The sequence below is a fragment of the Leuresthes tenuis genome, unplaced genomic scaffold (genome assembly GCF_036924035.1).
Source record: "Leuresthes tenuis unplaced genomic scaffold, fLeuTen1.0.hap1 SCAF_23, whole genome shotgun sequence".
NCBI lineage: Eukaryota > Metazoa > Chordata > Actinopteri > Atheriniformes > Atherinopsidae > Leuresthes > Leuresthes tenuis.
Genome location: NW_027325377.1, coordinates 8195019 through 8211438, shown reverse-complemented (window position 1 = coordinate 8211438; position 16420 = coordinate 8195019). Strand labels below are relative to the sequence as shown.

Sequence of the window (16420 nt, the reverse complement as noted above, 5' to 3'; positions counted from 1 at the left end):
GAACTTCATAACATGTTTGTGGGAGTACTGTGGCACAAACAGAACATTTCCATGAACCTCAGAAAAGGCAGTTGTCGACTTTCAGGTTTTCAGCAAGACATGGATTCTAAGCACACAAGTCAAACAAACAGAATGCTCTGAGAAGCAGAGCTAAGTATTTTGTATGACTGAGGTCAAAATCCTGACAGCAATGCAGCAGAAGAGTGGAAGTAGCTGAAGCAAGCAGCTGGTGTGAAGAGGCCTGAGTCAAAGTCGTTCTGTGCAGAGGACTTAGCAGTTTAATATGAACGTTTGTGGATCTGAGGCTGCACAACAGGCTCGCATCAGATACTGAAGACAAAAGCTTGCATACTGAAAATTATGCTATTCATCTTGGATATTCTCATTGCAAAACTAATGAGTTCTAATCAGGACTCCATTGTCGCTCCATTGTTGCATAATCTAATGCATTAACTCCTCATTTGAATTTCCCCTACGGAGGATGAAGTATTTTTCTATTCTATTTCTCAGGTGAGCCCAGGTATGCTGGTACGTCACTCCGTTGATTGTCTGGAGAGGGTCTTTGCGCTCAACTGCATGATGATGATGGGCAAATATAGCAGTAACCACCAGGTAATGCACTTAGTGGTTCTCTCACACGCACACACCCTTTTTTATCTGACAGTCCCACGAGCACATGCGGTTTTCTGGTATTGATTATCTTAACATAGGGGAGAAACGCCTGCCTTTTCTTCTAAACAAAGTCGTTTTGACGTTCCCACAAGCACCGCCTTAATTCCGTGCCAGACCATTTTGTGATTGGACGAAAAAAGCGGATTGACATCTCCAGGAGGTTACCTTATAGGACAGAGAAGCGGACAGATCCGCCCCGGGATTTTGTGACGTCACGTGAGGACAAATTGATTTACCGCGAGGTCATTCAGCCTCTCCGAGCAGCCGGTTGTAGCTAAGCGGAGGCGCCATCTTAAGACACTGAAAGAGTGAGTCTATTTATTCATTAAAGATGGCTCATATTAAATGGCACGTCCTATCTGGTCGTGGGAGATGTATTCCTGTGGAGCACACTGACTCGTGCGGGCTGTTTAGTGAATCCTACCTCTGTCTGCTGTGAAGAGGGCACCTCCACCTTGGGACGGTCAAGTTAGCTTAGCTTCTCATTTAGCATAGCATTTTAGCATCAGCTGGAGCAAGGAAAATGTCTGTGAACATGTACACGGACCACCTTAACGTGTCAGCTTTTGCCTTCATATGGCTAACAATTGCACAATAGCTTGTAAGCACGTTAGATAAATGTGTTATGCGCTTCTACGGCAAGTTTAGCCAACTATTTCCTGTTCACCGTCACCCCGACGTCAGACTAAGCTAACCAGCATGTGACATTGTATGCCTCAGTTCGGGTATTTGTGCAGGGGGGATTGAGTTACCCGTTAGCTCAAGCTAACAGTGTGCTGACTTGTTGATCATTGCAGCGTAGCTCCGCCGGCAGGCAGGACACCACCATGTACCCGACCGCTATTACGCAGCTGGCGAGGGCCAACCCATTCAGCGCTCCGCTGTTCTCCCTGCAGAAAGTTGAAGAACCCCAACAGAGCCTTCATGGACAGAGGACCCGCAGACTGGCAGCAGCCGCCACCTCAGACGGTAAACCCGGCGAAGAGTCAGCCGGTTAGCTAGGGAGCTAACGTTAGCTGGATTAGCCTTTTTCACCAGATTCCTCCTGTTGTAGCTACCTTCATTAACTAAGGGCATAACTATCGATTTGGAGTGTAGCGTTTACACTATGTGCTTTTCCATCGATGGGTTTTTGAAAGATATGAATAAATATGGTTCTGACTTTTGAAGCATTCGGCCTCTGGGCCTTCACTGCGTGCATACTGCCTGTGGAGGACAAGGAAGGACAAAGTGTTTTCTTGGCTTTTGCAGTGCAGCAAACTGTATTTGACGTGTCATACTCGAGTTCATATGCATGATTTATTGTGGATGAAGCTATTTTTGTGAAGAACCAGTTATTAAGTTAAAATTGAGAGCCATCCCTCAAGTGCGTATGACCCCTGACACTCAACTGTACATAGAAGCCCAGTACAAACAGGCCTTACTCGAAATATTTATAAGGAACTGTAGAAGTGATAAAAGCCATATATTGTGGAGTTTGAGGAGAAAGAGGCGACGTTTCGGTAAGTCTCTATTATTTATTCCTCTCCTTGCGCCACTTAAAAGAAAACTATTAAAAATGACAATAACTGACAGAACATACATTTGAGTTTTCATGACAACAACCGTTGTCATGGAGACCAGAAATAGAACGTCATTTGTGTGCGTGTTCTAATTCATAAGTGTCCCACAATGCTCTGTTGCAAAAGGCATTAAACACAGGCACCTATGCAAATAGCAGAGATGTCTGTGTTTACAGCTGGACGGCTTGTCCAACCTGCCTGGATTAACAGAACGGTGGACATGTTTTTGTCCAAATTCTTAACTAGTTGAATTATCTAAAGAACTCCCAAGTTTCCACCTCTCTGATGTCACACTGGCCTGTTCCTAAAGCCTCACCTTTGTTTCTTCAGAGGGAGACAGTTGTGAGTTCGGCTCTCAGAAGTATTTCATCCTGTGTGGCTTTGGTGGGATTCTGAGCTGTGGCACCACACACACAGCTGTTGTTCCCCTAGATCTCGTCAAATGCAGAATGCAGGTCTGTCTTCGAGGCTCGGTGCCGTTTTTGTTAACGTCGTCTCTCCCCCACCCATCAGTGTTTTGTCATTTGATTTTCCTTGCATACCAATTTTGCATGGGAGAAACAGCACCAGCCCAGTTCTGTTTTTATCATCGTATAATCCCATGATTGCAGTGATCATAACATGAATGCATGATTTTGCACTCGTGTTCCTGTTGTTGTATTTTTTTTTAATGATTATTCTGCCCGGCCACCTCCTGTCCTGACCCTCACTTAGTCCATAGAAGAGAACTCGTAAATGAAGGTCAGCACGGTTGAACCTGAGGGAAAGTGTCTTCCACTGGTGTTTCACACCAGCAGGACTGTTTGAGAAAATAACTTATCAGAGATATTTAGCACCTTAATGAATATATTTCAGCCACTAATTGTTTAGTAACTTTGACTGATTAATCTAATCTCTGAATGTCTGGTTAAGAAGTCAAAAGTACTTCTGAGAAGAGACGGTTGTGGCAAATCAACACTGATTAATAGAATTGTGGTGTGATTGAAGAATATGAATGAATATGCTTTTAATATTTATGCTTTATTTTCAGGTTTGGATTAATCAAATTTGTGGTACCTCATTGGTGTTTTGCATTTGTTGTGGATCATTTGCTGCACTCCGGGTGTGTGGAAGTCATTGCAGTTCAACAGAAAAAAATGTGCACAAGCTGTCTGTTGCTGATGTGACATCTCTATTAGTTCAGAGATTAAGCTGGTAGTTGCATCTTAAGTTGTGAACAAATCGTATGAAATGGAGTAAGAGCAATGAACACTTGCAAAACACCACTGAGGTCTTTTATGGCTCACACTGAAATGTGATTTGAAATGATTTTTACCAACCTTTGGGGGATCTCAATGGCATGTGTCAGAGTTTATGATGGAAGAGTCCTGGCACTGTATGGAAACTGTCCACAAAGTGACATGGATTGGAATCTTTGGTCAGGAAAGATTAGATGGGTTCTCCCATCGCAATGCCAACTCTTCCATGATGCTACTCTGACCTGGTGTTTTATATTTGTCCTGCATGTGACCTTGCATGTTGCATGTGTGTTGTGTCCCCTCCCATCTACCACAGAGGTCAGCTGCGAGTTTGGCTCCTCAAAGTACTATGCCCTGTGTGGCTTTGGGGGTATCCTGAGCTGCGGCATCACACACACAGCAGTGGTGCCCCTCGACCTTGTCAAGTGCCGTCTGCAGGTTTGTAGAAGCTCAACTGACTAGTTGCAATGGGAGGGGGGGACCAGCAGATCCCCCAAGTGAACAATAATGTGAGTAGGTTACAGAAAGTGAGGTGTAAAGTCAGCTGATTGAGCCGCAGCACAGTTCACATTGTGCACAGTAAAATCACAGCTGCACATACACTTGGGTCAGCAAGTCGTAGCATAGACGTTCATCGTGATTTAACAAGAAGCTAGACTATAAGATATTAACTGATCTGTTCTTAATTGTTCGTTTAATTACTAAAGAAAAATATGGGGGGAAGAAGAAACAAGTTATCATTTATACAGCAGTACATTGAAGGAAAAACTGATCTAAGAGTCTATTTCCAGAGCTTAGAGAATTAGTAATCGTGCAAGTTTTAGAGAAGTTTCCCATAACGTCCGATCCCGGAGTTGCATATCATTTGACATGCATAATCAGTGGTGCTTTTCTCTCTCAGGTGGACCCAGATAAATACAAAAGCATCGGGAACGGCTTTTCAGTGACTGTGAGGGAGGATGGTGTCAGAGGTCTGGCAAAGGGATGGGCCCCCACCTTCATTGGTTACTCCATGCAGGGACTGTGCAAGTTCGGCTTCTATGAAGTGTTCAAGATTTTCTACAGTGACCTTTTGGGAGAGGTGAGTTTAACAGAGCAGTCGCCACTCGGCTGTTATTGCAGACAGTGGTCTCGCCATATGATTGTTCAGCAGCAGTGAATATATGTCGGCAGGAGTTAATTTTTAATCTCATCTGTGGATGACGCATTTGAGCAGTTTCTTTAGTACAGTTGCCTGTCCGGCTCTGACATTCTGTTCTTATTAGACTTGAACAATAACCAAAGGTAAAAGTCCAGACTCGCCTCCAGCTGAGGCATGTTTGGTTCAGCTAAAAGTTTTTTGTTCTTTTTTCAGACCTCTGGTGTACCTCTTGTTTTCTGGCACTATCAGTGAACACACTCGCCATCGTTATCAGTTAATACATATAATCGCAATTGCTTTTATGATGGCAGTCAACTACGGTTTCAAAATCATGACAGCAGCACACTCGGCTCACCACACAGCTGAAAGTTGTTCATCTGAGCTCTTCTTTTGTGTTGTCGTTATGTAAGGAATGATGAAAAAAAAATTTTCTGACTTCTTTATAAATTAGTTGTTTGATAAAGATTTTAAGAAGAGCTAAGAGAAGTAAATGCAATTTATGTCTGAGATGAAAGGCAAATAAGCAAAATGTGAAATTAGCTCCATTTTACCCAAAGAACCTGCTCAGCTGTAGGAACTATCTTTGTCTGTTTTTTTGAATGGAGAGTACTCGTGTTTTGGGGATTCTCAGCAGAGTATTCCCGTTGCAGCTAACGGGTGTTTGTTACATAATCTTTTGGATGTGGTCTCGCCTAACAGGAGAACACGTACCTGTGGAGGACATCACTGTACCTGGCTGCTTCTGCCAGCGCAGAGTTCTTTGCCGACATGGCCCTGGCTCCCATGGAGGCTGTCAAAGTTCGTATCCAAACCCAGCCAGGCTACGCCAACAACCTCAGACAATGTGTCCCCAAGATGTATGCAGAGGAGGGACTCTGGGCGTAAGTGTTCTCCCACTATACTAAACTATTTCTCGTCCCTTCTCCAGGGCCATTAGTGAGTGAATAACTGAGAAATGGTTCATGTGAAGTATGTGACAACACGCTCCTTAGATCCACCTCTGGAGGGCTCTGCTCTGTGAGCAGAGCTCCTCGGCAGCTTTCCGGCTGTACAGTTGGAGGTGCTTGAGTCATTGGCGTGTGAGAACAGTCTACCTGCCCCCCAGCCTCCCTGCAGCACTGGCAACCCGGTCATCAGACGGGGAGCTCCCAGTGCTGCCAGCCTGGGGGGCGGACACACTTTTAGTCTCTCTACAGAGCTGAAAAAATGTGCATATGTGTAGTTTAAGTAATTCCTATATTTTTGACATATAAGCTTTTATTGAATTGTATAAAAATGCTGCTTGCTTTACACCGGTTGTCTTCTTTGACTCTTTGCTCCCGAGTGTTGTTTCAGTGGATCAATCATGTGCCAGAAGTTCTGAAATGATTTGTTGAACACTGAACCCAAATCACCGCACTACACCAACGTTGCTGTTAAGCCCCTGTAGTGATAACATTCTGGAACTTACAAGTTGATCCTATTTCTTTTTGTCCATTCATACAATCATTTCATTGAGTTTAAACAGTGACAGCGCTCTGGAGATGGAGTGATCCTCACCCACAAGATGTAGTTGAGATGAATAGAACACACGGGTGTGACACTTGGATGTTTTACTTAGCGTTCTGTCTCTTTGGTCCTGTCCCTGCAGGTTTTATAAGGGCGTGGTTCCCCTGTGGATGAGGCAGATTCCTTACACCATGATGAAGTTTGCCTGCTTTGAGCGCACTGTGGAGTTGCTCTACAAGTATGTTGTTCCAAAGCCCCGCAGCGAGTGCAGCAAATCTGAGCAGCTGGTCGTCACCTTCGTGGCTGGATACATCGGTAAGTGACGCCAGTTTAAAGCATTCATTCCACACAGCAGCAGCCAGGGCTGGAGGAGTCGTGTCAGAGCCCTACTACTTACCAACACCTGGCTGATGTAAAGAGCTTCTGTGTTGACTTCTTCTTCGGTGAGCTGCAGGCTGATGGATTTTCTCTGCTCTGTGTGCAGCTGGTGTGTTCTGTGCCATCGTCTCCCACCCTGCCGACTCTGTGGTGTCTGTGCTGAACAAGGAGAAGGGCAGCACTGCGGTCCAGGTTCTCAAGAAGCTGGGACCTAAAGGTTTGTATCAACACACGATCACCTTTACTGTGGCGTGAGTCTTTGATCAACACGCTCCTTAGATCCACCTCTGGAGGGCTCTGCTCTGTGAGCAGAGCTCCTCGGCAGCTTTCCGGCTGTACAGTTGGAGGTGCTTGAGTCATTGGCGTGTGAGAACAGTCTACCTGCCCCCCAGCCTCCCTGCAGCACTGGCAACCCGGTCATCAGACGGGGAGCTCCCAGTGCTGCCAGCCTGGGGGGCGGACATGCAGTTATACTGTGACAGCACAGCTGCTGTAGTTGATGCCCTTCTGGCACTTCCTTGTACGATCATGTGAGGCTCGGTTGTAAAGCAGTGTAACTTGAGCACCAGTCGAGCTGTTGCTGTAACTTGACTTAACTGTGTATGTAACTGAGCTAAGTGGGTTCTGAATGCATTCTGACCTCCACAGACTGAGTCGTCCACTTGTGATTGGATCACCTGTCGAGCTTTTTTTGAAGTCTGTTGAATTGATCTAATGATGGCATTTAAAAACCAGAGATGAGCAAGTCTATCTGTAATCTTTGTTTCAGGTGTATGGAAGGGTCTGGTTGCCCGTATCATCATGATCGGTACACTGACTGCACTGCAGTGGTTCATCTACGACTCAGTTAAGGTCTACTTCCGCCTGCCCCGCCCCCCTCCCCCCGAGATGCCAGAGTCCCTGAAGAAGAAGCTCGGCCTCACAGAGTAAAGCCAGAGTTCCTCCACTGAGCTGCAGTCTCCAGAGCAAACTGGTCTCTTCCCCCTCCACCTCCACAAGGCACTCAGCAGTTTTCTATATTTATGTCGTCGGGCCGTGCTACTTAACACAGAGCCACGGGCTGCGACGTGTCATGATAATTTAAAAACAGACAAAGGAGAAAGGGTGAAACTGTTGCTCCCAGCTGAATAAGAGTGACAGAAAATATTCCTCTGTAGAAAACACCAGTATGATTTTATCATTTCCTGTCGTTAGAATATGTGGAAATTCTAATAAAAATGTTTCCCTGAGAAATCCTGGCTCTTTTTGATGCTTTTGATCAATTCAACTGTTTGGGACAAATGTTTCCATTTTCTTATTTGCTTGGCTAACTGCTTCTTTTTTTTTTATGAATTCAATCTTCAATTTCAACTCTCCTAACCACAGTAAATCTGATTCTACTTGTGTAGATCATAGGCTGACTAACTGCTTTCCATTAATCATAGACGACAACTACTGAGTTAGTAGGAAAACACTAAGAAGCAATAGTGCTATAGTAACTATGGATACCATCCCTTACTGTAAAGTGTTCAGTGGTTTCTGGAGGAGTACCAAGTGGATGTGTGCTGGCTGTCAAGTTCCAAGATCAACTATGATTCACCAGGATGAGTTGCCTTCAAGCATGAACTACATACGAAACTTAAGTATTGTGCTCCTGTTTGGAAAAAAAAAAAAAAAAAAAAGCTGACAGAATCGGAGCTGGTCAAATACTCTTGATATGGGTGCTGCAGAGCTTCAGTTTTCATCCCTTGTAACACAGTACACAATGGACTATCCACTACAGAAGGAGAAGAGATCATTCAGTCCCAAAGTTCCACGCGGCAGTAAGCGTGAAGTGCCAGCTTGCAGCAGCCTTCCTGTGTACTTTGATACCAAACCAAAACTCAGATTGGCTTTAATCCAGAACCTAGTGGTAGAATCTAATCGTGACTAATTCAGCTGTTTCATGCTGGCACACGGTGTGCTTTATTTGGATGTTCTTCAGAGTACACTGAAATGGTCTCTCAGCCATACCCCTGCATTCAGAACCATGTGCATCCGTGAGTACTTTGTGTGCCTCTGCCAGGGGTCATCTGTTCAAAGAGCAGTTTGAGGCTCGAAGCAGGTGATGAGCTTTAAATAAGATGATTGTATAACTGCTTGTAATTTGACAACGGATGTGCCATCATTTTCATTATGACTGATAGAGATGTCATACATACGCACCTGCAGTCAAACACTGTGTGGCAGCAACGCTCTGTCTACAGAGAGAAAGATGGATGCCTAAAATTCAAGTGGGAGTGAGTGGTTTTGTGTGAAAAGCTTTTCCACAGCGCAGATGTGATGGTTACATCACAGCAAAATGATGACCGTATGGACAAAAAAACAGGTTTAGTGTGCACTTTGTTACAAGGCTTAAATTTACTTTTTAAAAATAAGTAATATGTTTGCCCTTATTCCAAATGCTTCATCAGAAATGCTCAGATATAACCTAACTCAACAGTTTGAGTGCAAAGTTGAATCTGTCAGAAATGTGCACAGTATTTTAAACATCACTATTTTTTTAATACTCAGTAATTGGGACACTTCGAGGCCTCCATTGTCAAAATTCCTGTTTCATGATGCCCTCCTTGAAAGAAATCTGCATCGGTCAACATTAATCAAGCCTATTAATCAGAGATGGGCACATTCTCTGTGCCAAATGCGCCATCACAGATGTGCTTAGAGAGAATCTCTGGTTCTGATTGGTCAGACCACAGTTCATCTTTCATGTGCTCAGGTCCAGAGAAGGCAGACGAGCTTCTGGATCTTGTTTCTATTTTATTTCGTTGCGTGGCAAAGCTCTAACCTCATGTAGGAGCCGACAGCGGTTCTCTGAGGTATTCAAAATCATGTTGTTTTCAAGCCGACCTTCGAGCCCGAGGGTTCTCTGTCCACTAAAATATTTTCTTTATTTCTTAGCTATATCAACTTGAAACATACTAGGAAAACCATTTGAGTGAATAAACCTTAAATTCTCATTATAACCTGCTTTGATGTTTATCAATATATTTTTTTAAAAACTCTGTGGATCAAAAACTTCTTAAAAGGTAAAGCCACCTGTTAAGACCTTTCCTTGTCTTTTGTTCCCCCTCTTTTTAAAAAAAATGTTTTAAAAAAACAAGTTGTTTTTAAAAGATAGCTGTAGTAAACTAAGACTATGCCACACACAAAAAAGTGTGTTTTTTCCTGCACACAAGCTGTTATTATTAAGGGAACGTGTGCAGCTTACATATTCTTCAGACCACTCATACGCACCTTTTAACAGCAATTTAATGGCCTGCAAAAAAGTGTCCAAGTATGTAACAAGTGTCAAAGTAACATCCATGTAAATAGCAGGCTGCATGTTTTTTTCCAGCAGAACATTAGCAGTGTTTCTCACTTTACCTCTCAGTTAGGGCATTTTTTTTTCCCACAAGGCATCCTGGCGTCATTAGTCATTAGAATTTTCTTAAAGACATTCCAAATTCAAATAGATATTCTCCCCCAAATGTATTCTTGATCATTTCTAATTATCCAGTCGGCCTTTAAGAATCACTCTGCAGCTCCCCTGCTATCACATGCTGCATTCACTTGCAACGTGGGCATCTGAGGCTCATACAGTGAACATCTGTTCACACTGGATATTTGTTTGAATTTGATTGGCGGCTGGTGGGGGTAGTTAGATTATAGGGAGGCCCCGCCTTTGGCCCCACCCTTGTTTGTAATTCTACAAACAAATTCATGAAAATATGACAGACCATTCATTTATGTTCTCTCAGATTTTTTATGTCAATGTACTTTCAAACAAACCCTTAATGACTGTCGCAGGCATGTTCAGCATTGCTGGATGATTATAGTATTTTAAGGCAGCCACTATCGTATTATTACACCATGATGACATGATGATTGCCATGATGTTGGTAGAAACATTGCTGTGGGTAAGTAAGAAGGTTGGGATGAAACAAATCACTCGCTGCGTGAAGCTTAATGTGCGTCATGAAAAAGAGGGAGGTGAGCAGGTTTGCCTGTTTCACACTGAGATCTGTCAGCTAAAGTTCACACACATCTGTAGATGTACTGCTGCTGTCATTAGAGCCCATTTGTTGCTCATAAAGCGCAGAGTTTGCACACTGGCAACAGTAATGCTGTCTTCTGCTGAGAAAAGGTTGTACCTCACAGTGTGTGTTTCCGCTTGCTGACAGGATGAGGTTGCACGGGGTCATGGGAAATGGAGTCCATTTGTGCGTTCCCTGCTTGTGAGATCGTAATGTCACTGCTGGGAGACTGAATAAAACATCAGCACTGTGAGAGATAACAAGATTTCTCACAGCCATGATTAGCACGCGTCCTGTTTTTGGGTTTGATCACAACAGTAATTTCCACATAAACTTGTAAATACACAGAGTCCAGTGATTTGTTCAAGTCCTTCAGGTGTGCCAGTTAGGATTGTGCTTACTGCTGACTTCCACACAGCTCGAAGAGTGCGCAAGGTCTATTTTAGTGTTCCATTTCCATTATGTCGGCCTGCAGATGGAAAGAGCCGTGGGCTACACAAGGGGCAGTCGGGCTGTTGCTTTTATTATCAGGTCTCGTACAAACTATGTTGAGCTCACACTGTGAAGACAAGTAGCCACAGAATTTCTAAATTATCGCAGTGAAGCTGTCTAATTCAATGCAATATCTACAGAATTGGTTCACTTTTAAGTTTGATATGTTTAATATATATATATACATACATTCTTAGGGCTGAAGGAGGAAATTAAAAAGATGTGGGAACTGAATGCAACACTGATACCAGCTCTTTAATGTATCGGTGTTGTTGGCCAAGACAGTGAAGCCCACACTGTCCCTGATATGCTTGCTGGCTTGTGAATGAAGAGGAAGTGTGCTGTGTGTGTAGAGTGCATGAGGAGTGCTGACTTTGCGTGAATGGATGAACAAGATGGAGAACCCAGAACCTTTGTAGAACCTAGAGAGGGTTAATAGGAGTAATTTAAAACAAACCAAAACTAAACAGCTCTGTGGGAGAAGTAAGAGAGCAGAAATGTCTATTTTTCTCTCGTTCATTTGGCTCAGATGCAAAAAAGATTTAGGGCTGCGGCTAATTAGTGTAGAGCAAACCACAGAGAATTAAAGTTTTAACAGCTCTGTTATTAATTTATATATCAATGCTAATGGTTGGATTCTTCTGAACAGCTGGTGTTATGTAGATCATAGGTTGACTAACTGCTTTCCATTAATCATAGACGTGCATGTATGAATGGAGCTCATACCGCTGATGATAAACCTGATGAGTGCACTGGTTTGTATCACAGAGAGTACTTTAAATCAAATTTCTTTCATTTTAAAGTGACATAAGAAAGATTTCAACATAGCTCCATTATGGCACAGCGTCAGAGAGACAGCAATGTGTGCCTCTTGAGTGCCACATTTGACAGTTTAGTTGATTAAGAGCTGAGAAGTTCTGGTGTCCTGTTAGAAATAGATGATCTGCACTGATAATGCACTGGGCGAATAATATTAAAACGTATATTGATTCAGTTAATTTTCTGCTGATATTTGTTTTTTACCTTATATTTTTAGTTCCGATACTTTTCTCTCCATGACCTGAAGAAGGGAGCATCACATCGGTTTTCTGTGTGGGAACGATCAGCCTATACACCAATACAGCATATACATATACAACATACCAAATATATCTATATCTAAGGGAGCTCCTGAAGAATGAACACCAGGATTACTATCTTGATTGCCATCATGTCTTATGTTTTGTTGAGCGAGGTCACACAGAGACAGCCTGGCTCATGGTTCACCCTCAGGTCTTCTGTGGTTGGAAGTGGCATGACAGTGACAACAGGTGGCGCCAGCTTTACTTACAAAAGACAAGAAAAAATAAATAGATTCTACGACCACAACACTTGGACCTGTAAAAGAGGTCAACAAAGCTAACTTTAATGTACCGACACAGGAAACTCGAACACTAACTGACCATCCAAACACATTAGGGAAACTTATATATACTGGCTGATCAGCCCATTCAGACACAGAATAGACTACCAATTTAAATAAATGACAACAATAATAAAACTTATTAGTAGAGTACTAAGTGGTAACCTCTTAGAAGAAAAAAGAAAAACACCCACTAGTAAAAACCTAAACCCTACCCTGCTGCCTGAAGAACTTGGTACAGTCCAATTACGCACCAACCCTATTTAAAGAGTCCTAAGGCAGCTGGGATTCAGAGCTGATGAAGGTTTGTGAAGCGTTTGAGGCCGAAAAAAAAATTTGAAGCTTCAAGGTCTTAAAGGCAGAACCTACCAGTGACCTCTAGTGGTCGGCTGTAATTATCGCAGACACAAATTTCTTAATGGTTCACAGGTCATGTCTTGTTCATTCAAAGAAACATAACATGTTTGCATTAAGTCAAAAACTTAATGCAAACATGTTATGTCAGTGTGGCAAAGGAAGTGCACTCAAATAGTCAACCATATATGAAAATCAAAAATTGCTTTTAGAAATGAGAAAATGTTATGAAACGCTGGTATAGTCATTTTTTCCACTGCAAGTCCATCACTCTCCTCTGGGAAATGATCTTAGAAGACCCTACTAAGAACGAGACTTTGCAAAGACTCGCTTTTATTCACACATTTACCTTGTACTGTATGGCCAAACACTAGTTCATGCATGGGAAGCATCAACACAGCTGACCCAAAAGGTAGGCTCTCATGTGTAGCTCCTGTCTGAGAGTCTGGTTTGCACACACATATCATGCATCAAACATTAGGTGAGATTAAAACACTGTCAACCACTGTTATACTGAATATGAAAGTCACATGAGTGTCTGTGCTCCTAAAGAATGAACATGGCCAGCACTCCCACACATGAATTATTCTGCTGAAGGTTTTTCAGGTGGATAGAAAGCACACTATGTAATGAGGTTAAAAACTCATACTCGGGGGCGGTGGGGTCTTGAGCATTAACTACAGGAACTCTTCAGAACATGTCACAAGACACTGGCTCAATTCTAAATGGCAACAGAGACCCTCTTGGTAAACTTCAGAGTAACCTTTCAACCCTTGATCCTCCACAGCTCACACACAGCGCTCATAGTGTTCTCAAGACATGTGATGTCAGTGTTGTCACGAGGGACTCGAAACCGATTAAAAGTAAATTCATGATTTTCTAGTTTCAACTAATTTTTACAAAATGTATCAAAAGACTACGTTATGGAGTGCCAGTCAATAACTAGTGCTGGGATGTATGTGTGAATGACAAAATTAATGAGGAGTGAATGAGGAGTAGTGTGTTAAAAAAGAGCTAAAAGCTTATGTGGTATGTGGCGCAAACTGGACAGAGATTTAGCCTTTGAACCCGACAGGAAATCTTTGGAGCATACTCTGATAAAGCAAAAACAGGGCCCAGGTGATGACCCAAACACTCATGCTGACACAACACAAGACACAAAGACAGCAGAGAGGCAGGGTCATCACAGTGTAAATACATCAGCATCCTTCTTAAAATTGGATGAGCAAATGATTATGAAGCAATAGGTAGCTTTAACAAATGATTACCCTTTAAAGTGAAAGTGTCTTCTTTTAAAGGTTCAGCAGGGCAGAGGTCAGGTGACCATAAAGTCCATGACAGACTCAGCGTGGACTTGAGGTGTGTATTTGGACTTATTATCGTACTGAAGTCTAGAAAGATGCAAGAAAGAGGGCAGAGGGCACGTCTCTGAAGAATGGAGCACTACTTCTCATTCATCAGAGTGATGGTGTCTGACTGTAAGAATAGATGAAACATCTGTACCCATGAATATTCACACTAATCTGCTTCATTCTCTTGAACAAACTTCCGATGAATCAATCAAATTAATTTGAAAATCATCTGCTTCAACTTCAGGAGATTTATTGCTCTGTAGAAAAGAGTTAATATGGGTCTAACCTGCTTCACTTTGACTGGACATCGTTCTTCTTCACTTTACTAGCCAGAACTTTAATGTTATCAGTTCAGATGAAATGTAGAAATTTTAATGTGACCCTCACACATGGAGTCTGTGTGATGTCACAATATCGCTCAGACTGCTTTTTAAACTAAAAGCGAAACTGTGGAATTGCAAGACTTTTTGTTGATGCCACGGAGAAAGTGGGATGTCTGCCTGTTGCTGCGTCTCTCAGGAGGAGCGCCAGACATTGGCTGTAGCTTTCCACAGTGAAACAGACCTGAGGCAGAGGAGACGGACCTTGTGCCAAAGCGTTTGTGCCTGCAGCCTTTGTTCTTGCTGCCTTTGCACTGGGCTTTGGAGGTCATGCACAACAGCAGCTGTTGTTCCGGGTCACATGGATGAGGGAGGCCAGTCTGGATTTGCTCTGAGGAATTTAGAGGGGGGTGAATTCACAGCCAGTTTGGTGAACCTGTGAGAGCAGGGAGGGAGCTCATTGGAAAAAAAAACGACTACATTACACTTAGGACAACCCTCCTCCACATGTGTTACCGTATTTTGTAGCTCTCCTCCCACTCAGTATGTGTGAGGTGTTCAACCAGTGCTTTTCACTGTCAAAGAAAGGAAGAAGCAACAGAAAAGCGTCAGTTTATCTGTAAATCTGTACATATGACACCTTAATCTGACCTGATTTACAATGAGAGCGGGAAACATTATAACCAGGATGAAATATGTGGCTCGTCTTCCACAGTGTTACTACTAAGGAGAAGGACTTTGTGATTGTTACGTCTCACACATGAGGGATAACAAACAATGGGAGCAGTTGAGAGTTTAAGAATAGAAGTCAGATAAGAGTAGAGGATAGATAGAGTAGAGGTGAGTCAAAGGGAAAAGCAGTTAGCAACTTGATTTTCCAGCTGGAGCTACTTCACACACTAACCTACAGTCATGTAAGGTCACTTCTGTTATATAATGGTGGAACCGATAATAACACAATAAGTGTTATTGTCCACATGCCGCCTTTTAACTGAAGGGAGCTATCTGCTTCCTGATTGGACGAAGGGAGGATCAACTGACTGACCTTGCTCTGTGTCAGTAAAGAGTAAACATTTGCACCCACAGTCCATTTCACTTCTTTATTTACAGTCCTAACTGCAGCATGTTGCACTGAAAAACTGACAGGCAGCCACTAGCCTCACTGGTGTGTGCATGCTGCTGTTTTCTTCTTCTGTTTTCTTCTACTCTGCAGTTGCACAACTAATCACCTTGCAGGTAAAATGCACAAAGGTCACCAGAGGCTTCCTGACTGAACAAACAGTCAGAATTTTAAAAAAAAGAAAGTCCTAAACCAAAATCTGACAGCAGTGTGACAGTTATAACACTTCATGCACACTGTAGTCCACAAACTGAATTCACCAGTACGGTATTAATTTTCTACTCATTCATTATTTTGAGAAATGTGTCATGTGAAAGTGAGAAGCTGTCATTTGCGAGGTGGGTACAGAGCAGCAGTTAGCATGTGATTAGCTTAGCTCACCATGGAAGTGATGACATAGTTAGCCTTGCTCTGTCCAAAGTACAAAGATATGCATATCTTTTGCAGCTGTGTGATCTGCGGCTGGTACCTGCAGGTTAAAGTTTAAGCCATAGACGTCTCATAAAGGTGCCCATGGATTAAACATTTGATATGTGTATTTTGTTTTTTTTACTTTGAGCAGTACCAGTTTTGCTGGTTCCTCCTGTTTCCAGGCTTGATGCATAGCATATTAAAATATTCTCGTCCTCTCATTTTATCCTAGATATCACTCTGTAGAGAGTCTTGTCACTGTTTTTGTTCCTTCTTTTTTTTAAAAAAACCTCTTAAATATAGATAATCACACCGAAGCCATTAGGTAAGGTTTGGGAGATAAAATAGACACAATCTCTTCTGATTCAAAGGGATTGGCTACAGCCCCCTTATAACCCTAAATTGGATAAATGGATGGATTATTATTATTATCGAAAGTAGTGTCGTCACACTAAC

General features: G+C 42.7%; 1 protein-coding gene and 2 non-coding genes across 5 annotated transcripts; all 3 read left to right on the top strand.

The window, feature by feature from the left end:
• Positions 1-871: 871 nt before the first annotated feature.
• Positions 872-7712, top strand: slc25a3a (solute carrier family 25 member 3a). Of its 3 annotated transcripts, none has more exons than XM_072377968.1 (8): positions 872-980; positions 1475-1641; positions 3789-3910; positions 4374-4553; positions 5313-5494; positions 6244-6416; positions 6586-6696; positions 7249-7712. In XM_072377968.1, exons 2-8 carry the CDS (start codon positions 1500-1502, stop codon positions 7407-7409), a joined length of 1071 nt encoding a protein of 356 aa, XP_072234069.1. In that variant the 5' UTR covers positions 872-980; positions 1475-1499; the 3' UTR covers positions 7410-7712. The 3 variants fall into 3 exon arrangements, with proteins under 3 accessions (XP_072234069.1, XP_072234067.1, XP_072234068.1); XM_072377966.1 differs by lacking the exon at positions 3789-3910 and adding an exon at positions 2565-2689; XM_072377967.1 differs by lacking the exon at positions 3789-3910 and adding an exon at positions 2565-2689 and having other exon boundaries at positions 874-980; positions 1470-1641.
• LOC140283556 (small nucleolar RNA SNORA53) lies at positions 5592-5791 on the top strand. The gene has a single exon (XR_011910151.1). It is a non-coding gene; the product is annotated as a small nucleolar RNA SNORA53 (small nucleolar RNA).
• Positions 6745-6944, top strand: LOC140283557 (small nucleolar RNA SNORA53). The gene has a single exon (XR_011910152.1). It is a non-coding gene; the product is annotated as a small nucleolar RNA SNORA53 (small nucleolar RNA).
• Positions 7713-16420: the final 8708 nt, after the last annotated feature.

What these genes read in the sequence shown, in the direction of transcription:
- slc25a3a (XM_072377966.1), top strand. Translation starts at nt 1,500, where the DNA reads ATGTACCCGACCGCTATTACGCAGCTGGCGAGGGCCAACCCATTCAGC. An exon ending in AGCAGCCGCCACCTCAGACG is followed by an intron (nt 1,642 to 2,564) that starts GTAAACCCGGCG and finishes TTGTTTCTTCAG; the next exon opens with AGGGAGACAGTTGTGAGTTC. An exon ending in CAAGAAGCTGGGACCTAAAG is followed by an intron (nt 6,697 to 7,248) that starts GTTTGTATCAAC and finishes TCTTTGTTTCAG; the next exon opens with GTGTATGGAAGGGTCTGGTT.